Raw genomic sequence first — 27,729 nt, 5'->3', positions numbered from 1 at the left:
CCGCAGCTTTGCTGCTGAACCCAGGCTCCTTGCTGGGGCTGTGGAGTCCCTGCAGCCACCGGCCGGGCAGCTGTGGCTACAGAGAGAGAACTGGAGGACGCAGGAACCTGTAGGTCTCAAGCCAGAGTTTCTTTGTTCACCTGGAATTATGTATTCTCAGGCTTGGGAGGAACCAGAAGTTCATTCATAATAACTACTAATCAGTTTCTGAAATTTTCGCGGGCTTGCATTGGCTCCACCCCCCTCAGCCAATGAGCTTTCCCCCAGGTTAGATTGACAGGCTTCCATGGTTCAGCCCCCTCCCCCTGCGCCATTTTGACTTAAATGCGCATGTCCTTATCTTCCCCTGCCTCCCCTCCCCCAATTCAGCACCCCAGCGGGGAAGGGAGGGGTGTTAATGCCCTTGAAGGGACAAAGCTTCCATTCCCTGGGGTGTGAAGCTGTAGCTTCCTGGTGAAACAAACAGGCCTCTGCTTCCCAGCTGAATATGCTCAGCAGTGCTCCCCCTTTGCTTCCTTTCCCCTCAATAATTCCCCAACTATGGTAACAGCCTCCTCTGATTGGTCTCGCCAGGGCAAGGCGTCATTAGCGGTTGCAGCTGGTGCTAGCATTGCCCACCCGGTTTTGCTGCTTTTCTGAGCCTGGAGCTTAAATACAACTGAAGCCTAGACGTTATCTCTAGAGAGGCAAAGTCAGGGGGGCCTGGCCAGGGATATGTCAGGGGAGAAAGGCTACCCTGGGGGTGAGGTCCAGCACCGCTTTTGCGCGTTGCTAAGCACTCTGGGCTTTCCGCCTTGGTGACCTTCTGTATCTGGCTGTAAGCTGCTCCTCCAGTTTGTTCAGCTGTGTTTCCCCATTCCACTTGCCAACAAATTTTCCTAGCTTCTTACAATCCTGCCTCACAGTGAAGAAGAGGTGGAAGGAGGGATGGTTCCTGTTATGGGAGGATTACACGAGTGGGATTCCTCCCTTGCTAGTGGGAGTGGGGTTCTTGGGTGCCACTAGAATGAGCACTTACAGAGGCCCTCATGGCAGGATGAGATGTGGAAAAAGGCTTTATTTTCTTGGAGTTACATTCCTTGGGTTTAAGGCCCCATGTCCCTTAACCCAGTCCTGAAAAAGGTGCAGCTGGGGCTTTAGTAGAGCTAAAAGCAAAGCCAGTGTCCAGAGTTTCCATTTCATGGTGGAGTGGGGTCTGATGTAGCATTAGACTAGATTTAGCCCATCAGTCCATTGTGTGGGTCCCACATGGCTGTGAGCCATGTGGGCGAATGCAAGGCCTCCAGGGCCTGCAGGCCAGGAGTCAGGCCCAGGCCAAGCGAGAGAGGCAGGGGAGAGAGACGGGGAGCTCCTTTGTTTAGAGAGGGGGTGGAGAGCCCGGCCGGGCTTGGCTCAGCAGTTGAGCATCAACCTGGGATCAAGGTGATCGGGGTTCGATTCCCGGTCAGGGCACATGCCCGGGTTGAGGGCTCGATCAATGACTCTCTCATCATTGATGTTTCTATCTCTCTCTCTCTCCCTCTCCTTTCCTCTCTCTGAAATCAATAAAGATATATTTAAAAAAAAAAAAAAAAAGAGGGGGGAGAGAAGGGGAGCTCCTTTGTTCAGGAGCTTAAATTATCAAATCTTCCCTTGCTTGCTGTGGCCACACCTACAATTTACTTTAGCCAATGCCCAGTTCTCAGGTGTGACTGAAGGTCAACAACCTTCCCACCTCACCCCTAGTCCCTTCCCCCAGAGACCAGTGGGGAACAGACTTGGAAAATGTTAAACTGTAGCTTTCTGGCATAGCTGCATAAATGGCAAGCCAGTATTATCGAATCTTCTCTTTATTCCTTTCCTGTTATTTAATAACCAGGTTATGATAACAGTATCAGTTCCCAGGCCTCCTGCACCACCGCTGTAGGCTCTGCCTTTCTGGGCCTGACCTTCATTCAGCACTTTGGTTAGACTAGGACACTTTTTAGTGCTTCTGGACCAGTCCAGGTTTCAGAGCAACAGGGGTCTGACTAGGTCTCCTGGAGCAGCCAGCACTCACTGCCTGGCCTGGGAAGCCTTGTGGTGTCTGGGAGTCCAATCTTGTTCTTCCTCCCAAAGTCATACAATCCAATGGCACAGACCACCTTTCCTCAGAGGCCAGGGCCCAGCTCAGCCTGGATTCAGGAGGGGAAGTTCCTCCCTCAGAAGATACTGGGGTGTGGGCAGGGTACTGAGGGGCTTCTTGGTCTAGGAATTAGCAATGGCCTGTGCTTAGATTTTCATGTGACCATGAGGCCAAACTTTGGGGTTTCCTCTCTAATGGGGTTGTGAGTTGAAAGAGTGGGAGTCTAGTCCGTTCCCTCCTGCAGTTAGCTCAGTCTTCCCAGGCCCCCTTTCAGAGAGGGTTACAAAGGAGGATCTTGGCACGCCTTGTCTGAGAGGCCAGAAACTTAAGCACTGCGGAGAATTCCGGAGGCTGAAAGGCGGAGGGAAGGTCTTTTAGTTTTCAGATCTGGGTATGAATCCCAGACTCATCTGGTCCAGCTGTGGGACCTTGGGCAAGCGCTGCTGCACTCTTGAGACTCATTTTCCCCGGGTGATAAACGGCTCTTTCTGCTCAGCCAGTTTTGGAGGGAACCGTTTCAACAGGGTGGCAACAGGTAGTAGCAATTCCTCAGGAGAGGCTAGACACAGCCCGCGGAGCTGGGGCCAAGTCAAGTCCAAGGGTGGATCAAAAGGGCGCCAGCGTCAGTTTCTACTCCCGGCTTCTGAGAATGGCACAGAGCGGCGCGCGCGGCTCCGCGGAGCCCACCGAGCAGCTGGGGACCACTCGGGCCGCGCTGGGCGGGCACACCCTGCACCTGGGAGGGGGCGGGCACGGGAAGGGGCGGGCCCTCGCTGGGCTGGGCGGAGCGTCGGGCAGCTTGGGGAGCGCGGCACCGGGAGGGGAGGTAGGCCGGGGCGCGCGGGGCGCCCGAGTCCCTCTAGCGGGCAGGGCGCGGCCAGGGGACCCGTACGGTTGGGGGAATGCAGGCGGCGCCGAGGGCAGCCGGGCGGGCGCCGGGGCTTAGGCTGCGCCCCGCCCGAAGCGGGACAGGAAGGCTTGGGCGGCGCCGCAGCCTTGAGCCGCTCGGGGAGGGGTGTCTGCCCCCGGTACCCCTGGGTGTGCCCCCAGCCCCAGGCCCCTGCATAGGACGCGTGCCAGCACGTTCCTGCCGTTGTCATGTCGTCTCACCCCATGTCATAGCCGCTCCCCCATGCCTGGGAACCACCCCCCAGGCCCCATTATCTCCAGCCCCTCCCATCCCCCCGCCGCACTGACCCGCGGCCCCTGTGCTGACCCTCTCCGGGGGCCCGTCTCCCCCGGCAGCGAGCTCCCGGGCCAAGACCCCCGCAGAAGACACTCGTTGTTAGCACGTTCTCACCCCTGTCATCTCACCCTTCTGCCTAGCTCCACCCCAGGCCTGGCAACCCCAGCTCCCTCTGGCCCTTTGTCCCCGGGCCCGGCCCCGCGCTGACCGCAGGCTCAGCCCTCGCTCCTGAACCGCCCAGGCACCGAGGCGCGACCCAGGATGCAGCCGGCAGGCTGGGCGGCCGTCAGGGAGGCGGTGGCCCGAGACTTGCTGGCCGCGGATCTGCGGTGCAGTCTGTTCACTTCGGCCCTGCAGAGCTACAGGCGGGACTCCGCGCTGCGGCCTTTTCCCGCATCCTATGCCCGCCACGACTGCAAGGACTTTGAGGCCCTGGTGAGTGTGTCCCCCCCTCCCCCCCCCAGCGCTGTCCACTGCTTCCCAGGCCAGGTGCCCTGTGGAACCCGTGTTAGAAAACATGACAGCCCCCAGGCTTTTCATCCCCAGCCTGGCCTTGGGGAGGGTTCCCTTGAGCTAAGAACGCTCCCCAGGCCCTAATGTTGATACTCCCAAGGCACTCTGTGGCTGCTTCCTCTTGTTAATGGCAAGTGACTTCCAGGAGCAAAGGGAGGAATTCAATAGTTAGATAGGCCTGCACGAGATTACCCAGTGTGGCCAGCAATTGGGTGTTGATCTGAATCATCCGGCTCAGCCAAATAGGAAGTTATTCATCCCTTTGCAAATACACAGACACCGAAAGTAACCAAAGCCACCCCCATACCTTGATCTTCAGATGGGGTAATATATGGGCAGTGCTTTTATAAATTGTAACATACAATACACACGTGAGCTGTTATTTCTCCGATGATTCACAAGGCACTTAATTTCTTGCAGTTCACTTTAAGGTTGGCATTCCAGATATCAGTTATTTTTGTAATCCAAATGTTTGAAATTACCTAGAAAAATATAATTTTTCAAAATTGATTCTATGTGAAACAGAAAATTAAAATAATCTATATTCATTAAAAACATTGGATTAGTAAATTCACTCAAAGAAAACTCAGGCCTAGCTGGTTTCCTTAGGTGAGTTCTGCCAATCACTGAGGGAATAAATCCAGTTGTACACAAATTCTTCCAGAATATTGAGAAAGAGGCTAGTATAACCTTCATCCTACATCTGATAAGGATGATACAAGAAAAGAAAATTATAGGCCAATGTGACTCATGAGTATAAATGTAGAATCCTCTATAAAATATTAGGATCCTGAATCCAGCAGTGTATGAAAAGAACAATTCCTCATTAACAGGTCAGGTTTCTCTATTTCAGGAATGCAAAATAAGTTCAACATTTGAAAATCAATTAATGTTATGAACCACATTAACAGATTTAAGGAGATGTTTAGAATTATATCTGATGAGTTGTCAGTGTTGGGTTCCCTCTTTGCTTTCACTTCCAGGACACTGAAGGACAAAGGCCTAGTCTCCCGGCCCCCACCTGGTCCATTGCAACCCAGGCCTGGGCTATCGTATAGGTGTTTCAGGGCACAGGAAGCAGGAAGTCAGAGAGAGATAAGCCAACTGACTTTCCCCACAGTTTGTTCTGCAAATGCAGATGTTCAGTTTTGTGAGTTTGTGATATTAGAGCCTTGGGGATGACCATATCTTTATTTTGTCAATATATATTAATGGAGCGCTTGCTGTGGGGCCAGGTGCTGAGGATACAGAAATACCCAAGGGGAGGTTAACAGTGTGCTCAGCCGTACTGTGGGGTAAGCCCTATGTGGGTATAACTCGGAGATATTGCAGGTTTGGTTCCAGAGCACTGTAATAAAGTGAGTTGTACTCTTTTTGCTGGTGGAGGGTCTTGCCTTTAATTTGTAAAAAATGCAATTCCTGTGAAGTGCAATAAAATGAGGTATGCCTGTATATATGAAGAGGAAGCCCAGAGCAAGGGGCTCCAGCCCTTGGCACTGAGCTGGGGTCAGGGAACACTAACCAGGGGCAGTGGCTGATGCCATGCTGAGTCCCTAGGGACACGGACAATTTCAAGGAGCAGAGAGGAGAAAAGTGCTATTCTAGGAGGAGCAGCAGCATGGGCAGAAACCTCGGAGCTTACCAAGAAGAGCAAGTCTGTATTTTAGTGTGGCTTTTGTAGGGAGCAGGAGAAGGTGAGGCCAACAGAGCATGCAGGGCTTGGCATGTCCTGCCAAGATGTGTAGATTTTATCCTTGGTCAAGGGGGAGCATTGTTGAGATCCAGGATGTATTTCTGAAAGACCCCTGTGGTGGTAGGGTGAGAGAGATACCTGTTCAGGAGGAGAAATTGGAACCAGAGGGACCACACCCACCAGAGATGGTGCCCTATAATGCACTTCATTAATTTTACCAAGAAACTTCCAAGTGGAGCCCGGCCGGGCGTGGCTCAGTGGTTAGGCATCGACCTGGGATCCAGGCTATCAGGGTTCGATTCCCGGTCAGGGCACATGCCCGGGTTGCCAGCTGCAGCCGATCAATGACTCTCTCATCATTGATGTTTCTATCTCTCTCTTTCCCTCTCCCTTCCTCTCTCTGAAATCAATAAAGATATATTTAAAAACAAAAACAAAAAACTTCCAAGTGGACTAGAATGCTCAGCACCTTCTCTTCCTGCTGAAGGGCTTATTGGCAAAGAGAATCAGGTTTGTTTGATGAATATGGGATATATGCAAAGGGAGCTTTGGAGTTGTTTTGATTTGTTTATGCTTTTTAAAAAATTTAATTATGCAAGTACAGTGGTATCTCGGTTTTTGAATGTAATCCATTCCGGAAGACTGTTTGAGTTCTAAAACATTAAAAAACCGAGGGATCAATAGCCGACAGCTAGGCCTCAGGATCTTAAACTCAGTGGAAGCCACGACTTCCAAGGCATGTTCGAAAACCGAAGTATTTACTTACTACGTTCATAAACTAAAATGTTCATCAGTGAAGACGTTAAAAAACCAAGGTGCCACGTAATATATTTTTGTTATAAAAAATTCAAATGATACCAATCAAGTAAAAGTGCCCTTGATAGAGCTCACACTATCCCACATCCCTCCCTATAGGTATCATCAGTGCTCTCAGTTTGAGGCGTATCCTTTCTCGCATACCTGTAATTCCTTAGGAGAGCATCTGGGAGCCCCAAATAGTCACCTCCTCTAGAGAGACAGACTACCCCTCCCATGGGGCTCATTGTGCTGGTTCCATAGTGCACACTTTCTTTCTAGGGCGCTGGAGAAACACAGATTGTTACCAGCCCTTTCTGTTGCCATGTTCCTTATTGGGCTCCATTGTTAGGGAAACTAGCCCAGCCATACAGATTTTTGGTTGTAGGCATGTCCTTAAGGAGCAGTTACCCAAGAGAAGGCCGCGCACCAGGCACGACCTGGTACGACCTCTGGGAGCATGCACGTGTTCTTAGATAAACACACTTCAGATTTCCTTTTGCCACGTTACATGAGTTACAGAAAAAAGTGTGGAGAATTCGGCATCTGGACCTGTATCCGATTTAGTGATTAACTTTAAAAGAAAAGGGAATGAAGTCTGGATTTGTTCTTCTGGGTCCTTTTATGGTTACCTGAAGAAGGAAGGTATGGGCTGTTAAAAAGCACCTCATTTTCATTTGTTTAGCTAAAAGGACTTGGAAGTAATATGAAACAGTTTATAATTTTTAACCACTTTAAATTAAATTTGTCCATACTATAAGGTGTCGTTACACAGCTATAACACATATGTTGCAGTTTCCAAAACTTAGAGCTCTGGCTTGAATTACTTTATTGATTATTGCTTTTCTGGGAATTCCCCCTGCTAAACCAAACTCTTGGCTTTAGGTACGGCTCTGGCCCAAATCATCTCTCAGGTGCCTTGTTTTGAGGATATTTTTATCCCGAGGCAGTACTTCAGTTTTACACTGGGAGGTCTTTGTTTTCCCAGTGCCTGGCCTGTGAGGTGCTTATCAGATGTTTGAGGAATCAAATTGGGTATGTGTGATTGCCCAGGTTGAGGGTTTCTGATTTTATTCCTTGGAACAAGGATTGGCTAAGTCCTTATTAGTTCAGAGAATCTGTAGCATTCTTGGGATGTCTGTAGGCCTGACCATTGGCCCTCAAATGTCATGTTTGTTTTGTTTTCCCCCTAGGAAACCCCATGCCCTGGTTCATTATCCTGCGGACCCTTTCTGGGGGTGGGAGGCGGGTGGTAATGGCTCCTTTGTACTAATTCGAAGCCCTTGTCATTCAAAGTGGGGTTGAGGACCAGTAGCAGCAGGATCACCTGGGAGCTTGTTAGAAATGCAGAATGTCAGGTCCCCTTTCCCCACACCTACCCAATCAGGATCTGCATTTTTTTAAAAAAGTTTTATTTATTGATTGATTTTAGAAAGAGAGAGGAAGGGGGCGGGAGAGAGAGAGACAGACAGACGTCGATTTGTTCCACTTATTTATGCATTCACTGGTTGCTTCTTGTATGTGTCCTGACCAGGGATTGAACCCAAAGCCTTGGCATATGGGGAGGATACTCTAACCAACTGAGCTGCCAGGACAGGGTCTGCATTTTCAACAGGTCTGAGAAGCATTGCATCTAGCCTGTCCTATTCCCATCTACCATATGGGGGTGAGGGGTTGGCTCCCCTGGTTCTGGTCTCTAGCTTGCACTCTCTAGATAAGCTGACTGGGTTAAAAACATGAATAAGCTCCTCTCTGTCCTAATTCCAGGGCAGGGCCGCCCTCCCATGCCACCCTCCGTGTTATACATGCAAATTCTCCCTCATTCTTTAAGACATAGCTGGAACCTCATCTTACTCTGTGCTTTCACCTCCAGCAGTTAGGAGTTCTTCATTCGGTTCCTTCACAATGTTATAAATTTGCTCTCATAAATAATATTATGGTAAACATCCTGCCACATTAATCATTGTTTATATTTCTAGTTACTTTCTTGAGATACATTCTGAAAGGTGAAATTGCTGACTCAAAGGCTAACAGAACTTTCTAAGGAAGGCTTTGATGCTTATTTTCAGATTAGAAAATGAATTGACATTTACTGGGGGAGATCATTCTTTACAAGGCTCTCAACCTTGGTTCGCATTGGAATCACCTGGAAAGCTTTTAAAAATCCTGCTGTATTGCCCAGCCGGTGTGGCTCAGTTGTCCCATGCACCAACAGGTTGCTGGTTTGATTCCTGGGCAGGGCACATGCCCCTGTTGCAAGCTCGATCTTCGGTAGGGGGTGTGCAGGAGGCAGCCAATTGATCCATGTTTCTCTCTCATTGATGTTTCTCTCTCTCTCTCCCTCTCCCTTCCTCTCTCTCTAAAATCAATAAAAGCATATTTTTTAAAAAATACTGCTGTCTGGGCCCCCCTCTTAGGGATTCTGATTTAATGGTCTGAGGTGGGGCTTGGGCATTGGGATTTTTGGTTTGATAATTTGCAGAAAATATGTAGTTTAAAATTTTTTCCTCTTAATTGATTTCATCATTTTCATGAGCACCCACCTACTGGTAGTGAGGAAATGGTAACAATTAGATTCATTCTAGTCAATAAATGTACGTACTTGGTATCTCAAGTTAGAATTTTCACTCTCTCAGATTACCTTTTTATTTCCCTGCTCTCAGAGATGGTATCTGAAGATGGGGGGGGGATGTTCAGATATAAAATAGATATGGATACAGACAGATATGATGTGATGTGACTGGCAGTGGGTGTGTGGCTTGAATGATTCCTCAGCCTATGGGATGGTGATGAGGGGACCCAGGGGTGGGATTTATCTTTCCAGCAGAAACCACCTCCTCCCTTCCCAACCATCCCAGAAATGCAGGCCTTTCCTCAGCAGATTGGTGAGCAGTAGAAAAGGACATTTGATTAATAATAATAATAATAATGTAGTACCTAACCCATACAATACCAATAGCCCCTATTACTTGGTGGGTACTGTTGGGAGCTGTTTCTACATGGCAGTCACTTAATCTTCCTAACAACTCAGTGATGTAGGTTCTATTATTATGTCTGTCACCATCAGCTAATCAGTACATGTGCTGGAGGCAGACCACCCTCCAGCTCCCAGCTTCGCCGTGTAGCCAGGGTAAAGAGCCGCTCCTTTAAAGGGTCCCGTGATGACCCCTTTTGCGGGCGGAGTTCTCCTGTAAAGCAGACGCTCACCCTCAGTCTGTTTTAGTGACTCTGGACTTTCATACCTTAGGTTCGTGCAAAGCCAGGTGCACTTGTCTGTAACTGCAGTGTCTGCCTTTCTAGCCTTATCTTGGCAGCCTATCAGTCGGCTCTACCCATCCCTCCCACCCCACTGTTACAGGTGTCACTTTGGTCCTGAGGCTGGTGACCTTGGCTGTATCTTTCGTTCATTTCCTTTTAGCACCTCCACCCTCATCTAATAATTATGACCTCTGGTATCTTCCTAGACAAGGATTTTTTTTTTTTTTAATCGTCACCCGGGGACATGCTTCGAGAGAAAAAGGGAGAGTGAGAGAGAGAGAAACATAGACATCCATCGGTTGCCTTTTGTATGTGCCTCTACTGGGGACTGAGCCCACAACCCAGGTAAGTGTCCTGACCGGGAATCGCACCGGCACCAACTGAGCCACTCCAGCTGCACGACAAGGATTTTTTTCAGATGTTCTTTCTTTCCTGCTTCCAGCCCTTCCAGGCCAACAGTGCTTAATATCTAAACCTGGTGATAAGAAGCACCTGTGGCAACTTCTGTACACTGGTTCCTGGGCCGCCGCCTCAGGAGAATGTGATCTCCTGAGGGGTTGCAAAGTGTCCACCGGGCTGTCGTCTCACCACCTGACTCAAAGCGAGGAGGTTGAGTTGTCTCGGTCCAGGGTCATCAGTCCTCTCTTCTCTGCTCTTCCCCTGCCGTGGCCTCTCAGTCACCCAAACCACCTTTTTTGGGAGACTTATTTATTTATTTATTTATTTACTTATTTTATTTTTTTATTTTATTTTTTTTTACTTTTTATAATTTTTATTTTTGTTTAAAGTATTACAAATGTCCCTTTTTCTCCCCAATGACCCATTCCCCCCCCTCCCGTTCCTTCCCCCTCCCCAGTCACTCTCCCCACCATTGTCCGTGTCCTTGGGTTGTGTATATATGCACATAAATTCTTTGGTTACTCTCTCCCCCTCCATCCCCCGCCGCCCTCCATGGGAGACTTTTTTTCTTTTTTTTTTTAAAAGAGATTTTTAAAATATGTTTTTATTGATTTCAAAGAGAAGAGGGGAGAGGGAGAGAGAGAGAGAAACATCAATGATGAGAGACTCATTGATCAGCTCCCTCCTGCACGGCCCCTACTGGGGATCAAGGCGGAAACCCAGGCATGTGCCCTGACCAGGAATCAAACCACGACCTCCTGGTTCATAGGTCGATGCTCAACCACTGAGCCACACCAGCCAGGTGAGAATTCCTTTCTTGAACCCTGGACTGCCCAGCACTGCCTGCTTATTCAGGGCTTCCAAAGACTCCCTGAGACACTTCTCCAACTGAATCCTTCCTTTTTCCCCAGAGTTGAGACTGCAAAAGTGTGTTCTGTGGGATGACAGGTTGTTCTCCAATCTTTTAGAAATTGAGAAATTAAAAAAAAAAAATACAGCTTGCTGATTTCTTTTTAAAATGAAAAAAATCAGCCCGGCCGGGCATGTCTCAGGGATTGAGCATTGATCTAGGATCCAGGAGATGGCAGTTCGATTCCCAGTCAGTGCACATGCCTGGGTTGCGGGCTCGATCCCCAATCGGGGGTTTGCAAGAGGCAGCTGATCAATGAGGACTCTCTCATCATTGATGTTTCTATCTCTCCCTCTCCCTTCCTCTCTCTGAAATCAATAAAAATATATTTAAAAATAAATAAATAAATAAATAAATAAATAAATAAATAAATAAATAAATAAAATAAAATGAAAAAAATCTGAGGCTTTGCTGCCTGGGTGGTCGCTCTTGGGCAGAAAGCAGCTGGAACTGGGGGGGTTGGTGGCTGGGCTCTGTGCTAGGCCAGGGGTCTCTGTTCTTTGGGCTGAGATACTTAGTCCATTATAAATTTCTCCATTGATAGGAGAGAACCACAGAGAACAGACCTTAGAGTCAGGCTGCCTTGCTTCATGGCCCTGCTACTGAAGAGCTGCAAGTCCCTAGGCAAGGTGCTTAACCTCTCCAAGCCTTGGTTTCCTCCCCTTTCAAATAGGTGGTTGTGAGGGTAAAATGAGATGACGTGTGCACAGCATTTAACATTTAGAGCCTGGCATGTGATAAGGCCTCAGTAAATATTAGCTTTTACTATCTTGTTCTGATCTCTGTGCCAGGTTCTAGGCTAGCTGCTGGGGCTCCAGAATACATACGATGGAGTTAGCGCTCAGGAAGCATTTGTCCCAGCCAGATTTCATTTTGTTTTTTTAATCCTCACCTGAGGATATTTTTTCCATTGCTTTTCAGAGGGAGAGAGTGGAGGGGAGGAAGGGAGGGAGAAGAGAGGAGAGAGAGAGAGAGAGAGGGAAACATCCATGTGAGAGAGACACATCGATTGGCTGCTTCTCACATATGCCCCAACTGGGGATGGGGAGTGAACCCCAAACTGAGGTAGGTGCCCTTGACCGGGAATGGAACCCACAACCCTTTAGTGCGCAGGGCAGTATTCTAAACACTGGCCAGGGCTTGTCCCAATCAGATTTGTTGTGGTACAGAGTCAAGTACCAAAATAAGATTCTGCATAGAGCACAGGGGAGCACAGCAGTTATGAGTAGTCAGAGTCAGGGGAGTTGACTAGGCTGGCCTTGAAGACTGAGTGGACTACTCTCATGCTGGGCAGCTACAGAAGCACAGAGAAGGAAAGACATAGGGCACTTGAGGAATGGCGTGGGGGGAGCAAGTGAGAAGCATGTTGCAGGAGGTACTGTTAGGCAGAGAGGCCAGAACAGATTCCCAGGGGTCTTGTGAAGGGCAGGGTTGCTAGATTTAGCAAATAAAAATATAGGCCACCTATTTAAATTTGAATTTCAGAGAAGTAACAAATAATTTTTAAAGTGTGAGTATGCCCAAGTTATTGCATGGGTTATACTAAAAAAAATTATTTTGTTTATCTGAAATTCAAATTTAACTGGGCAGGCTGTATTTTATCGGACAGCCCTACTTGTGTGCCTGGTCCCCAAAAGGCCCTGCTAAAATCCAGACAGGTTTTGGTCACAGGAGGAAGAATCCTGTTAACTTGTTGGAGCAGATTTATTTTTCAGAGTAGCCTGAAAAGTGAACTAGGACAAAGGGAAGGCCAGTTGAGGGGTTAAAGAGTGGTGGGCAAAGAGAGCATCCGGGCAGGACACACTGCGCACGCAGCAGTAGGAGGGCCTGAGCCCTGGAGGAGGGCTGTTCCCGAGGGAGCTCAGGTGAGGGCTGAGTCGGTCTCGGAGCTGGGAGGGGTCTCTTCCACTTGCCCAGACTGAGCCCCTGAAAGGAACCTGGCTTAGCTGACTGTCATTTTGTAGGGGCTCCCTGTGCCCAGGTGTGGACTGTTGGCAAGGGCTGTGACTCACAGGTGGGATTAGAGAACAGGAGTGATGGGGACAGTAATTGTGGGAGAGAAAACTCAGCTTTGGCTTTGGGATAACTGGTGTGGCCAGGAGTAGAAAAGCAGGACAGGAGAGGTCACAGGATGCTGGGAGATGTACTTTGGACTGGACATGCAGCAGGCCATGTGGGTGGCCACCTGAGGGTGCACCATTTGGAACATCTTCAGGTACCCTCAGTGGCTCTGTACTGCCTGCAGAACAAAGCCCAGACACCCCAAGGGGGGTTTCCAAGGCCTTCGCAGGCTGATCTCATCACCTCCTGTTCCTGCTGGTGACCCCTCCCCCACAGTAGGCTCCGGCCACACCAAAGCACCTGCAGTTGTTGATGCCAACAACCATAGCAGTCCCACTAACACTAGCGTACTTAATGCCTTCCTATTGCTCTAAGCATTGCACTTGTTTAACTTGATTAACCTGCACAGAGATCCCGTGAAGTGGCTACTAGTATCCCAACTATGTATTTGAGGAAACCAAGACACAGGAAGTCAATAGCTTCGAACTTCTAATGAAACTATCTGTGTACATGCCCTGACCACATGCTGCACCGCGTCATTGCACAGCACGCCCAGGTCACACAGCATCTCCTCTGCCAAAGCCTTTCCTGACCACCCTGTCCCTCAGCCTCTACCCAACACAGGTCCCACTAGGTCTCCTTAGTAGTTTGTATCCATCTTTGTTATGACAGTGAGGGTTTAAGTCATAATTATTTACCTTTCTGCCTACCCACTGAATAGCACCAACACTCTTGGAGCATTTACACACCCACACATCCATGTTTTTTTATTTTATTTTTTCATTTTATTAATTTTTAAAAAATATATCTTTATTGATTTCAGAGAGAGGAAAGGAGAGGGAGAGAGAGAGACAGAAACATCAATGATGAGAGAGTCATTGATCGAGCTGCAACCTGGGCATGTGCCCTGACCAGGAATCGAACCCCGATCGCCTGGATCCTAGGTCGACGCTCAACCGCTGAGCCACGGCCGGCCGGGCCATGTTTTTTTTTTTTAAACTAATGCTCCATGAGGCATGTACACAGATAGTTTTATTAGAAGTTCGAAGCTATTGATTGAATCTTTGAAAGAGATAGGAATAAAGCAGCCCTGAAATGTTTCTGATTTTCAACTACAGAATTAAAAAATAAAACACTCCCTGCCCTGGCCAGTGTGGCTTAGTGGCTAGAGTGTCAGCCTGCGCACCAAAGGGTTAAAGGTTCAATTCCCTGTCTAGGGGACGTACCTCAGTTGCAGGTTCACTTCTCACCCCCAGTTGGAGCATGTGTGGGAGGGAACCACTCTATGTGTCTGTTTCTCTCACATTGATGTTTCTCTCTCTCTCTGTCCCCCCTCCTCCCTAACTTCCACTCTCTCTGAAAAGCAATGGAAAAAATATCCTCAGGTGAGGATTACACAAAAACAAACAAAAAAATTAAAAACCACCCAAGGTCAGCATCAGTGGTTGTAAAAAATGGAAAACCCCCCCACTGATATTCATGAAGTACCAACTACATCCCTAGTAAAAGTGTGTATGGAAGTGTTGTCAGGGAGAAATATAAATAAGAAAAAAAGAAATGGACATGTATAAACCAGGCCCTGATATTCTGTTACTTTCTTTAATCTTCCCGACAACCTGATGTGGAAATAGTGGGCTTCCCATGTGAGAAAGGAGATTGAGGCTCAGCCAGGGACTGTACTTTGCGTGAGGAGCAGGCATTCACCCCGTAGGGGGCGTGCAGAGGCCTCCGAGCTAGTCTGGGCCCATGCCCCAGTTTGGGCTCAGTCTCCGGTAGGGGGCGTGCAGAGGCGGCCGATCTGTGTTATGCTCTCACATGGATGTTTGTCTTGTCCCTTCCCCTCAGAATCAATGAACTGTTCTTAAAAAAAAAAAAAAAAAAAAAGGAGCAGGGATTCAAACCAAGATCTGTCTGCTTTTCCCCCTGCATCCAGAAAAGAGAATTAGAAAAATACAAGACTGTCCCTGGCCTCTGGGAATTCTGGCCATACTGGGGAGAGAGTATAGGGGCTGAGTGCTTTAGGTGTTTAGAAGGAGGGGTACCTGGGTTGGTAGAAGTGGGGGAAGGGGCATTCCAGGGGACTGAGTGAGCAAAGTTTGGAAGTGGTGCAACCCAAGGCATGTTCACAGATGGCACCAGTCTACGGTGGTGGTTTAAAATGCCATGCTAGAGAGATTTGGCTTCTAGTCATAATTTCTGAGCAAAAGCCACAGTTACCTTGTAACTGTCTGTTAGTCCAGATCTCCAGTCCCTTAAAGAGAACCTGGCACCAAATGTGTTTCGGAATTCAGATTCTGCCCAATTTTACAAAGGTGATAATGTGGTGTAATGACACAAGTAAACTGGCCAACTCAGACATCGATAGCAGGTCACACGGGCAGGAGGCCCTCAGGTCACAGCTTACAGCAGGGTGTTCCATTTCTGTGGAAGTCCTTGTAGCAGTCCACACAGAGGTCCAAGGACCTAGTGTTTTCCCCCAAGGGTCACAGTTTATGTGTGAAAAAGGAGATTCATGTTGGGTGGGTGTTGGAGCTGCTTTGGCCTAATGAACCCTCATATTTTAAAGAGGCTGGTCTCTCGTAAAAACACCATAGGCATAGCTGCCAGGGCTCTCACAAAAAGTCACCACACTCAGGGAAGTCTCAAACCATGGATCCTCCACTTGCAGTTTCTCCCAGTGCAGGTGCAGCTTACCATTCTGGGTCATTTTTATCATAAGCAGCGCAGCCTGGTTATGCATGTAGTTGTCATACTACCGTTATCTGGTCTCCAGGGGAACAGGCTCACAGGAAGTTAACTGCAGGTCATTTTCTCATACTTTGCTAGCCCTTTACCCATCCGTGTATATATGATATTTGGTAACACCTCCAGCAAGGTACATCCCATAATCAGAATTAATACAGGATGTCCCCCAAAAATGTATACACATTTTAACAGCTGACAGCTCAATTGATGTTTCTTTCAGATTTAACCCATTGGAATTAATAATTATTCAAAGTGTGTATACATTTTTGGGGGGACACCCTGTATTCCTGCAGCAAAATGTAACATGAAGTGGGATAAATAAATATTAAATAAACCTCACATAAGCTCAGGTGAGGTTTTGTACCAAGTGAGTTACAAAACAATGTTTCAGTGTTTGGAGCATTTGAGGTTGGGTATTATTTGGAAAGGGGATAGCAGACCTGTGCATTTCCCTCCTCTTAGGGAATTCATGACCTGAAAGAAGTGCAGGCTGCCTGCCTTACCACTAGAGGGACCCTGGTTCTCATTTTGTCTAGGATCCTTGCTAATGGATGTTTTCCTCACTTCAGCTTGCGGATGCCAGCAAGTTACCCAACCTGAAGGAACTTCTCCAGTCCTCTGAAGACAAAGACAAACGAACCTGGGATCTGCTGAGCTGGATTTTATCCTCAAAGGTCCTGACAATCCACAATGCAGGGAAGTCAGAGGTGAGACTTTGGTCTGTAGCATCAAAGGTTCCTAGGGACCTCTTTGTGCACCAAATGACCCAGGCAGCTTGCTGCAGATGCAGATTCCTGCACCTTGCCCCAAGAGATTCTGATTCTTTGTCTTAAGTGGGGCCCAGGAACTTGCACACTGGCAGTGCAAAGCTGTGTTCTTCCTTCTACTAGCTGTGTGACCTTGAGCAGGTTTCTTGATGCATTTCAGTACCTCAGTTTCCTTATATATAAAATGGGGATACAAATAGTGGTACTTTCATCAGGGAAATGACTATGAGAATTGAATGAATATTCACACTTAGTACAGTGTCTAAGGGCACACGCTAAGGGCTCTGTAAATGTTGGATATCACAAGCATGCCAGGTAATTCTGATAAGGGTAGACCCTTGACCACACACTTTAAGATACACTGGCCTAACCCAGTTATTGGGGAACAGAGAGGCAGAGCCTGAAGTATCTGAAAACCTCAGGCTCTGGGTTTAATTTCCACTTCCATCCATAATTGGGTCTCCTTTTCCCCATTTGTAAATTGAGAGTAGTAATAGTTACCTCAGAGGGGAGCTATAATAGAATGTGTGTCCCTGCCAGTATAGATTTTGGCATAGACCAGACCTTCCATAATTTGGTGTCCCTTGTCTGGCTGGATCTCCCAGGGACAGGCTGGGATGACAAGGACCAGAGTGTGGGCTGACAGATCCCCAATCTGGTGCTTTTTCCTCTGAGAGGCAGCAGGGGTTTATCTGTAATGTTCTTCACTTAATTAATCAATTTTAATTTAAGAGTGTTCAATTTTGCAAGCTCTTGCTAAAGACAGAAATCCTCCTTAAGTGGCATAGAATTTGATGTCTTGGATTTTGGTGTCTAGAGACATCCATCTGTGTTGGATGGTAAAATAACATAAAGAGCCCTGGAGTGGGAGTCAGGAGATCCATATTTTCAGATCCAGGCTGGAGTCTTAACTCTTAGATGATCTCTGGGTTTCACTTTTGTCATCTGTTAAATTGAGATTTATTCATTCCTCATATGAGCATCAGCCACCTACTAGATATTTCTGCAGGTAAGGTAGATAAGGCAGTAGCTCCTTGACTTTTGATTATGTACTAATTAACTTCCATTAAAATATGGAGTGTTTTTGCCCAGCCGTTGTGGCTCAGTGGTTGAGCATCTACCTATAATCCAGGAGATTGTGGTTTGATTCCTGGTCAGGGCACATGCCCAGGTTGCGGGCTTGATCCCCAGTAGGGGGCGTGCAGGAGGCAGCCGATCAATGACTCATCATTGCTGTTTCTATCTCTCTCTCCCTCTCCCTCTGAATTTAATAAAGGCATATTTAAAAATATATATATGTATATGGAGTGTTGGCACCCAGGATTATCAGCTTTTTATTGTGCCCAAGCAAGGACATTAGCCTACCATAAACTATTATTTTATTTTATTTTAATATTTTATTTTTTATAAGTGTCAAAATAATAGAAAGTTTAATTTTTACCAATATTATAGCTCAGACACAACCTTTGGAAATGAGCACAATAATTTTAACTACACAACAAATGTACTACTTATTCCACTCCAAACACAAGTATCGTTGATTATTTTGACTTTGATGTCATTATTTTATAAAAGGATGTTTTAACACAAAAAAGGACGATGGTCCTGACCTTAGAATAAAGAACAGTTCTTCTAAAGAAAGGATTATGGCAACCTTACAGCAGTGTATGTATGTATGTGTGTATATATCTATATAGTCTATATCTATATCTAATCTATATCATCTCTATCTCTACCTCTATATCTCTATATATCATCTGTGTCTATATCATATATCTGTAATATATATTATATAACATACATATTATATATAATCACATTACCCAAATTTATGTATTGATTTTAGAAAGAGAGGAAGGGAGAAAAAGAGAAAAATATTAATTTGTTGTTCCACTTATTTATGCATTCATTCGTTGATTCTTGTATGTGCCCTGACCAGGGATGGAACCTGCATCCTTGGCGTATCAGGATGATGCTCTAACCAGCTGAGCTACCCAGCCAGGGCCACCTGATTTTTCTTATTTAATCACAACCCAGAGAAAATTTTGCCATAGGATGTGACTTACTGTTTGGAAATCACTGAAGTGATGTGGTCTCTGCCCTGAAGGAGCTCACCTTTCTGTATCAATTAGTTTTTAGCTGTATAACAGGCCATCCCTCCAAAACCTAGTGGCTTAAAACAACACTGATTGTTTCTCATAATTCTGTGGGTTGGTTGGGTGGTTCTTCTGGATGGGCAGACTCATCTGGGGCTGGGTCGTCTAGGGTAGCCTCACTTATATGTCTGGGGTTTCAGCTGGGATGGCTGCCTCTATGAGGCTCTCATCCTCCTAAAGGCTCGCAGGGCTTGTTCACATACCAGTGAAGGGTGAAGGGTTCCCAGCAGCAGACAAGGAAGGGCAAGTCCTTTTCAAGTCTGTTTGCCATGTTTACCAAGGTCCCATTGGCCAAGGCAAGTCACACGGCCAAGTCCAGATTCAAGGGGCAGAATCTTGGTGGAATTCCACCTGCAAAGTCACATTGCAGAGGGGTAGGAGGAAGAATATGTGGCCATTTATCACACCTTTCTACCTCCTGAGATTATTGCAAAGATGGAATACAGGAATTAGATGTGAAAGTGTTATGAAAATTAGAAGTGATCTTTAGTTAGAAGGAGCAATGCATGCTTCTCAGCCTATTGTAGGAAAAAAACATTATCAGAGCTATAAACTCCAAGCTTATTTGTAAATTGATGTCTTTTTTCTCATGAAACCAGTTGTTCTCATGAATAGAGTTCATTGGACTTAAGCCCAAGGCTTTAGGAGGCCAGTTAACAGCACATTTTACCAGCTTCCCAAGTAAAATTTCAACTCCCTTCATGTTTTCAAGTTTGAAAAGATCCAAAAGCTGACTGATGCCCCTCACACTCCTGTCCCCGTTCCGGACTTCCTATTTGAAATTGAGTACTGCGACCCAGCGAATGCCAAATTTTATGAGACCAAAGGGGAACGAGAGCTAATCTACGCCTTCCACGGGAGTCGCCTAGAAAACTTCCATTCCATCATCCACAATGGCCTGCACTGCCACCTGAACAAGGTGGGGCCTAATCCTGCTGACATTTTGGGGGGTGGGTCAGAGTTGGTGAGAGGTGGGGAGGGGTAGGTCCCCTAAGTCCTTGCCACTCAAAATGTGGTCCACAGACCAGCAGCAGCCGGGAGCCTGTGAAAATGCAGAATCCTGGGCCCACTTGGAACTTCTGAATCAGAACCTGCATTTTAACAAGATCTCCAGGTGATTTCTATACTGATGACAGTTTGAGAAGCATCTTTTGGAGTCAGGCCCAGACAGCAGCATGCTTTAAAAGCTCACCAAGTGATCCCAGTGTGAGGCCAAGCCTCAGCACTCAGCGTGGTTCATGGACCAGTGGCATTTGCATCACCTGGGAGCTTGTTGGACAAGTAGAGTCTCATGGCCTACTCTAGGCCACCTGATGAGAAATCACACCTTAACAAGCTCCCTAGGTGATTCATTTGCATGTCAAAGTTTGAGAAGCACTGCTTTAGTGGTCACTCTAACAGAGTTTGCCCTTGGAGAAGTTGGGGGATGCCCCAAGGAGAGGTCCTTTCCCTCCCTCCTTGAGCTTGCTTCCTCCCTTTAGTTTCCTCTCTTTTTCAAGAGTCAAAACAGTGTCAACTACCCCTTCTCTGCTGGCACTTTTTTTTTTTAAGATTTCTTATTGATTTTTACTGAGAGAGGAAGGGATGGGGTGAGAGAGAAACACTGATGTGAGAATGCAACATAGATCAGCTACCTCCTGCATGCCTCCTACTGGAGATCGACTGCAACCTTTTGGTGCACGGGATGACACCCAACCGACTGAGCCGCACCAGCCAGGGCTCCGCTGGCACTTTTTTGCCTCTCACTGAAGTGTAGGAGGAAGAGTACAGACAGGAGCCAAAAAAAACCACCTTAGCAGCTCTGTGGCCCTGTGCAGATTGACTTAAACTCTCTGAGCCTCAGTGTCCTCATCTGTAAAATAGGGCACCATTCCCACCTGCTGAGAGGATTGAAACAATTCATGCTTGCAAAGGGCTCTTTCTGTACTAAGCACCAAGGATGCTGCTTTTCTAGGCTGATGGAGAGGGAATTGGGGGTAGTCGCAGCCTTTCCTCCAGTCGCGCAGCACCTGCCATGTCTGAGGGGCTGGCTCCCTGAGCCCAGGCTGAGCTGTGGCCGATGCAGCCTGGAGGCGGGAGAGACTTCCCAGCAGTGCTGCAGCCGATTAGTGCGGTTAGGTTTTGTTGAGGATGACGGGCTTGTTTACACTGGCTCTCAGCTGATTATTACCGCCAGGCTACTGGAATCTGGGGCCTCCCTCCACAGCAGAGCCAGCCTGGAGAAGTTGCCTGCAGATTACAGTCTTGTACACCAGACCTTCACTTCAGTCCCCCAGGGAGTTTGCTGCTTAGCGACATCTCCTCAGAGTCCCTTGCTCAAGTGGCGGCTCTTCTTGCCTCTTCTGTCTGGGTTTTCAGTGAGAGGCCTGCCAGTTGAAGCTGTGAGGTTGTTCTCATGGTGGAGATACCCCAGGTTTCCCACCCTTCTGTTCACTGCAGCCACGCTCGAGGTTCTCGAGTCTAGGAAGGGCGTTATATAGCGGGCATAAGGGGAGAATGGATACGGGGTCCAATCAGAGGATATCCAGTGTCCTTGGAGAAGGTCTGTGTCAGCTTTTAAGACATTTGAACTCTGCCTAACCCAGCAAGGGGCTTTCCGAAGGCCAAGCAAAGGCTTGTTTCGTATCCCCTAAGCTTCACTTTACTGGCTTAGAATTGTGGAAGTCTGGTGCCACCAAGCAGGACATTTCTCAATTCCCAAGCCTAGGATGTTCAGTGTTCTGTTAGAATCCACTCATTGTCTTGAGATACTGATGCTGTGGCTCCAGAATAGCAGCTGTTCTGTGTAGCAGCTACCTGGACTGTTGTGTTGAGAAGGATTCTGAGTCAGTGTGAATGAGTGTACTGTGATTAATATTTTTATGTTGGCCATCATGGTTGATTATTGATGTCTACCATGGGCAAAGGATGTGTTTGCTATGCCTTCTGTAGGCTCAACTTGAGGTATTTTATCTGAGATCCTTCTCTCTTACCTGGCATGCTTCCTCATGGAGGGCACCAAATTAGCACCAACCACCAGGGAGCTTCCTTCTAGATTTTTGGACATTTTCTAGGTCAATACCAATACAAAGAGTAACACTTACCCTGCCCCTCTTATAGGGTTTCATTATTCAGTTATAGTTTCTGGTCTGAGAGATTAATTTCTAAGTAATGATCAGATTATTTCCCCCTTTGGGTGTGATCCTCCTTCCAGTACATATGGGTGTGATTTTGCTTCTGCCAGCCCAGCAGTGTAGCCATGCTAATGCATTTGTGTAGCAGGGATTACTGTATATACTACCACATCAGGTCCTGTGATGGAGAGCCCACCCCTCTCATGTGCCAGGTGTCCTGATTGATGCTTTATATATGTTATGTCATCAAATCCTCATGCATGAGTTTATGAAGGAGAAACTATTATCACCATTTTGTAAATGTAGAAACTGAGACCCAGAGAGTTTATATAACTTGCCAGCTTGTTGGAGATAATAGGCAGGATTCAAACTCAGGTCTGTTTGGACTCTTATGTTTTTCTCACTCAGCCTTGACAGCAGGAACTACTAGGTGTTTTTTTTTTGTTGTTGTTGTTTATTTTTATTTTTATTTTATTATATATATATTTATTTTTGTTTAAAGTATTACAGGTGTCCCTTTTTCTCCCCAAGGATCCATTCCACCCTATCCCACCCCCCAGGAACTACTAGTTTTCCAGGCTAGTCAGGTATTTCCAGTTAGTTAAACTGTCGTCAGATAGGAACGTGTTTAGTAATAACCCCATAATGATGTCGTAGGATTATTTGATCTTACGCCTTTTGCTGGGGGAAAAAGAGGCTTGATAATGTTGTGTTTATGACTCTGTTGAAGAAAGACCTGTGTTGTCTTGCTCTGCCATTCTATACTTACCAAGTCCTGTTTCTTTTCTGATGGCCTCTGCCATTCTAGACATCCTTATTCGGGGAAGGGACCTACCTCACCAGTGACTTGAGCCTGGCCCTCATTTATAGCCCCCATGGCTATGGGTGGCAGCGGAGCCTCCTTGGCCCCATCCTTAGCTGTGTGGCCGTGTGTGAGGTCATTGACCATCCAGATGTCAAGTGCCAAACCAAGAAGAAAGGTGAGTGAGCACTTGGCCCAGACCTAGACTGAAGGCCTCTAGGTGTGCAGACTCTTGCTGTTGGCCCAGTTGTTGGGTGGAGTACCCATTGCATGCCAAGGGATGGACTGAGTCCAGAGCTATGTGGGACAGGGGCCTGCCTTCAGTGAACAGTCTCCTTACGGATTGAACATACAATAGAAAAGATACACTTACTACAAGGTGGTGGTAGTGCCAGGTGAGGGGGCTGATGGGATCCACGGGGAAGCTCAGAGCAAGGAGCAATCATGGTGGGTCCAAATGCTCAGAGAAATCTTTGGGGAGGAAGTGAGGTGTGATAGCTGAAAGTGAGTGTGTGAGGCCAGAGCATGGGTTCCTGAGGGCAGGAAGTGGGTCTCAGTCAGTCTTGGGCACCTGGTATTAGTAGGGAGCCTGGTACATACTTGACATTCAGTAAATATTTGCCAAACTGAAGCTAAAGATGTGTGTTTAGACCTGTCCTTCCAGGCTGCTCTGGTGTGTGCTGGAGCCCCTGGAGGAAGTGAAAGGCAACTGAGGCCATGGGCAGTAAATCTCAAGCCTGCAGGGAGCAGATGACTAGCTGGCCACCTCAGTCCACTTACCCGAGTTCCTTAGATTATTTGCCCAGTACCCCCCGCAAAGGCAGAAGAGTCACAGAACTGTCATTCTGGACTCCAGAACTGGCCTGTTGGTTCCACTGAGAAAAGGAAAATTGAGAAAACCATTCCTGGCCTCTAATGTAAAACAACTGGTCTGAGAAACGGGCCCAGGTCTGACGCCACCCTCCTAAACCAGACAGCATGAATATTTGCATTTATAATTCTTAGGAAGTTTGCAAACCATGACATTAAGCATCAAAACAAAACCTTGCAACGTCTGCTGTCACACAGCTTTGGCTTCTTTTAAATTGCTAAAGCTTTTCATGGTATTAAAAGTTTTGTTTCTGTTTGTTTGTTTAAACAAGCCTCGGTACAAAGAGTAGAAGATGTGTTCTAAGAAGCTCGAATCCAAAATGATTAATTTAAAATGCCTGCTAAGAGACACATCTCAGATCAAGTCCTGTTTCTCATCCCAGATTATTTTTTGTTTTGAACATCGATCTGCTGCTTTTCTCAGCTTTCCCCATTCAGCCAGGTTTTCCCCCTCATATCTCTTATTTCCCTGTTCCTTTTTTCCTTCTGTTTGTCTCTCTGTTGATTCTCCTATCTTTTACTGTGTTTCACACACGCACACACACGCACACACAGGCCCATTCCCCCCGCTGCAGGGGCTTCTCCCCCAGGGCTGGGAGGCTCGACCCACTGACAGTCCTCTTTTGCTTCTTTTATTATTGTATCACTTCCCCCACCCCCAGTAAAGTTGCGCTTTACTCTCCTTATTCAGATTCCAAGGAGATAGATCGCAGGAGAGCGAGAATCAAACACAGCGAAGGGGGCGACATCCCTCCAAAGTACTTTGTGGTCACCAACAACCAGCTCCTGCGAGTGAAGTACCTGCTGGTGTACTCACAGAAGCACGCCAAGAGGTAAGAAGGACGGGCCCTGCCGGAGCCCAGGAGACAACTGAAGGCTGCGCTGAGAGTGTTGGGTTCTTTGTTACCAGCACCCCCTTTCCTCCAGCCTTAGGCCTCAGCTGTGTATAAAGTATAGGAAGCATTGTGCTAGACATGGTGAGGAGGGAGGGTAAAGTTGCATAAGATGTGGTCCTGGCCCTTAGAGGGCTGTATATTCCAGCGAAGAAGACCAAGAGGTTCATAAACACAGCTAACACGAGGGACTGAATGAAGCCAAGTTGGCTGCCGCAGACCGTGAGGCCCCTCAGCCACCTTGGCTCCTGGTTTCAGTCTGAAACCCACTGATTCGACTAAGCTGAGAGGCAGGGTGGTGGCTGGACACTGGCTGGGACTGGGTGCCGCCCAGCTCAGTCACTTTCCATGGTGGCTATTGAACCACCATCTTCTCCACTCTGGACCTGAGATGCTTCATTTTCATCTTTAAAGTGAAAGGGTTGAACCCAACGGCAGATAAGGCCTTCTGGCTTCTAAGAGCCGTGGCGGGTGCCTCATCCCATCTCAGCAGTGTGGGGTGTGTGTGTGTGCAGGGTTCTCCAGGGGCGGGGTCACTTTGAGATCTTGCAGCATTGTTGGGGGTCTAGCTTTTCATGGGACTGAGCAGCAGGTGAGCAGGTAAGACAGGAGAGGGGGTCACTTTTAATACTCCCCACTCCTGCTTGTACATACCAATGGTTTCTATGCTTCAGGATTTCATAAACCAGGAAAAATCCCTCCTCCCCCCAAATCTGGGAAATTTGTTTAGGGTTCCTGAGTCTGGGGGACATTATCCTTTGGTTTAAAATCATCTGGCTTTTTTATTTGAAAATTCCATTCTTTCCTACTTCTCCCTGGAGTGTCTCTTTAGTGCACACTTGGACGGTTTAGATTATCCCCTAGCGGGCCAAAGAGGATTTCCCCAGCACAGACTGATATCTGTACGTGTCTAAAACTGAAAAGACTTTTGCTATATAAACTGCTACCTGCTGCCATCTGGGCAGACACCTTGAGCGAGGTCATTCTTCTAGATACCGAAGTCCTGCTTAAGAAAAGGTGGGATCTAGAAGGTTCGAGAGGAGCAGCTATAAAAGAGAAGATCGGGATGAGCTCATTGCATAGCTGTCTTTGTACATTTAGAACATGTTCTGGTGAAAGGCGTGTCAGTGCCAGGGCAAACAGCCTCAGATTTCTCGAGCAGAGGAGAAGGCACGAAGCTTCATTTCATGGCTCACTCAGAGGATGAAATTCATCATTTCATCTTTGAGCCAGGAGTTGTTGCATACACTTTAAAAAAATGTTTTTCTCATTTTGCCAACATCACTCTTTTTTCCCTTTTAAGCAGGGCTTCCCGCCAGCTGTCCTGGTTTTCCAGCCATTGGTTTACGGTCATGATATCCCTGTATCTGCTGCTGCTGCTCATAGTGAGTGTCATCAACTCCTCTACTTTCCAACACTTTTGGAATCGTGCGGTGAAGAGATAGTCTTTCTGGGCTGGGTGTGGGGACCACCTCAACCACGTGCCTTAATGACAACTTACTTTGTACCTCCCATGCCCACGTCCAGCCAGGCTGAGCCTGGGGGCCAGTTGGGGACGACAGGACAATTTTTATATGCCATAAATGTATTGATTGCCTTTGATGATGCTCCAGCCATACTCTGGCCAATGTGACCGCTGGTCCCTCACTCATAGGTTTTGGGGAGCCCTCCTGTCTGCTCCTGCCTAAACAGCTCTGGGGAGTTGGCTTTTCCATCAGGGCCAAAGGAAAAAGTCCTGCTGCATTTAAAAACAAAGTGTCCAAGCTGTCAGTGGTATGTTTACAATCGCTCCTGGCGGACGTTGGCCCTTTCTCTAATGCCTTCTGGAAGGCGGAAAATGCGTAGTGGGGACGATAAATCACTAGGCGGTTGCCTTGTTTTGACTTGAGACACTCAAGAGGAATAGTCATGTTTCTCATAAAAATTGGTGGGATCGGTTTTTGAATTCCATCCACCTTTGTAAGTACAAAACATTTTCAGTTTTCTCAAATCAACAAACAGCATTCTGCTACAGCTGTAACCCCGTGCCCGACCATGGATGAGAAAGGAAGGAGTCAGAGATCTGATTAAAAATACAAACCTAACAGTGAGCAACTCAAGTGTCTTTTTCTAAAAATTACCAACTGCTAATTATAGCTGCAGGCCTGCCTCCGGATCTTTTCTCACGAAGCTGCCTTGATTGTGGCCTGCCAGCCACAAGTGCCACGCTGTAGGCCCTCTGTCACTGTCAGCCTTCAGTGTGTCACATATATGTGTGGACTGAGCCTCCCTCAGAGAGGTCACAGGCCTTTGGGACTCAGCCTGGGCAGGAAAAGCCTCTGGCTGCCCAGAGAGCCTTAGTTCTACTTGCTGTAGTCTCTGTCCCTCCTTCCTGCCCTGTTTCAGCCATAATGGAGCCCTTTCTTATGGGGGATTGGGGGGATTTCTATAAAGAATGGGGAAAATAATTTTCTATAATTTTTAAAGTTGTGAAAAAGCCACTACCATGGTTTTTACATTGAATATTGGAACATTTCAAAAATAATAAAGGTATTTTCTTAATTACCAGGTCGTCTTTGTGCCAGCTTTCAGCTCAGCCCGAGTCTGCCATGTATGCCCTTTTCCTAAAAATCTTACCCTCTTTTTCCTTCCTTGTTTGAGGCGGCTGTTTGCTGGAAAGTGTATATCATCAGGATATCTGGTAGGTGTTGATATACCAAATAAGAGCGCCTATTGTGTGTCTAGGGCAGGACCAAGGTCAAAAGTCCCTGTCCTCATCGAGCTGACAGTCTGGCAAGGTGTGCAGGTGGACATTCTCAGCAGTGAGGTTGATATTATATGGTATTATTATAAAGGAGTTCTGGAAAATACTTGGCAAATGTCTTAACCTGGCCTGGGAGTGTGGAAGTGACACACATAGCACTGCGATGTGCCTTATGTACTGATTTCTTTAATCTTGACGACAGATAAAAAATTCAAGTCCCAGAGAGTTTAAACAGCTTGGCTAAGGTTACTTGGCTAGGAAGTGGCAGAGCTGGGAGTTGAACCCGGCAGATTGGTTTCAGTGTTGGTCTCATAACCACCATGCTATACAACTCCCCCCCCCCCCCCCCGGCTCCCAGAAAAGGTGCTGCTCAACTGAAAACGGAAAGATCTATTAGTGTTAGGCTAAGAGGTGGAAGAAGAGTATTTGGGGCAGTGGGGATAGCACATGCAAAGACCTAGAGTTCTCGATGGAGAAGCTAAAAGCAGGAAGATCACAGGAAGAGGTTGTAATGAGAAATGGGGCTGGAGAGGTTGGCAGCAGCTAGGTCATGAAAGACCTTACCAGCTGTGGGCTGGGGAAACCATTAGAAGATTTTAAGCAGAGCTTTTAAGTGGGAGATGAGATTTGGTTTTGAGAAAAGTCACTCTGACTGGTGGTTGGAGAATGGATTTAGGATTATTTTGAGGATTTAAAAGAACTGATAATTTACAGTAGTGCC

The 27,729-nt window shown here is 47.2% G+C and overlaps 1 protein-coding gene across 4 annotated transcripts; it reads left to right on the top strand.

The window, feature by feature from the left end:
- Positions 1-2,868: 2,868 nt before the first annotated feature.
- Positions 2,869-26,809, top strand: PARP16 (poly(ADP-ribose) polymerase family member 16). Of its 4 annotated transcripts, none has more exons than XM_081162015.1 (7): positions 2,869-2,930; positions 3,431-3,725; positions 16,234-16,371; positions 19,300-19,506; positions 22,509-22,680; positions 24,064-24,205; positions 25,572-26,809. In XM_081162015.1, the coding sequence occupies exons 2-7, from the start codon at positions 3,552-3,554 to the stop codon at positions 25,708-25,710; spliced, it is 972 nt and encodes a 323-aa protein (XP_081018141.1). In that variant the 5' UTR covers positions 2,869-2,930; positions 3,431-3,551; the 3' UTR covers positions 25,711-26,809. The 4 variants fall into 4 exon arrangements, with proteins under 4 accessions (XP_081018141.1, XP_081018142.1, XP_081018140.1 ...); XM_081162014.1 differs by having other exon boundaries at positions 2,901-2,930; positions 25,569-26,809; XM_081162016.1 differs by lacking the exon at positions 19,300-19,506 and having other exon boundaries at positions 2,885-2,930.
- Positions 26,810-27,729: the final 920 nt, after the last annotated feature.

The sequence above is a fragment of the Miniopterus schreibersii genome (assembly GCF_964146895.1).
Source record: "Miniopterus schreibersii genome assembly, chromosome: 1".
In the NCBI taxonomy this organism is placed as follows: Eukaryota; Metazoa; Chordata; class Mammalia; order Chiroptera; family Miniopteridae; genus Miniopterus; species Miniopterus schreibersii.
The sequence above is the reverse complement of the archived record's forward strand: the minus strand, read 5'-3'. Positions and strand labels throughout refer to the sequence as shown.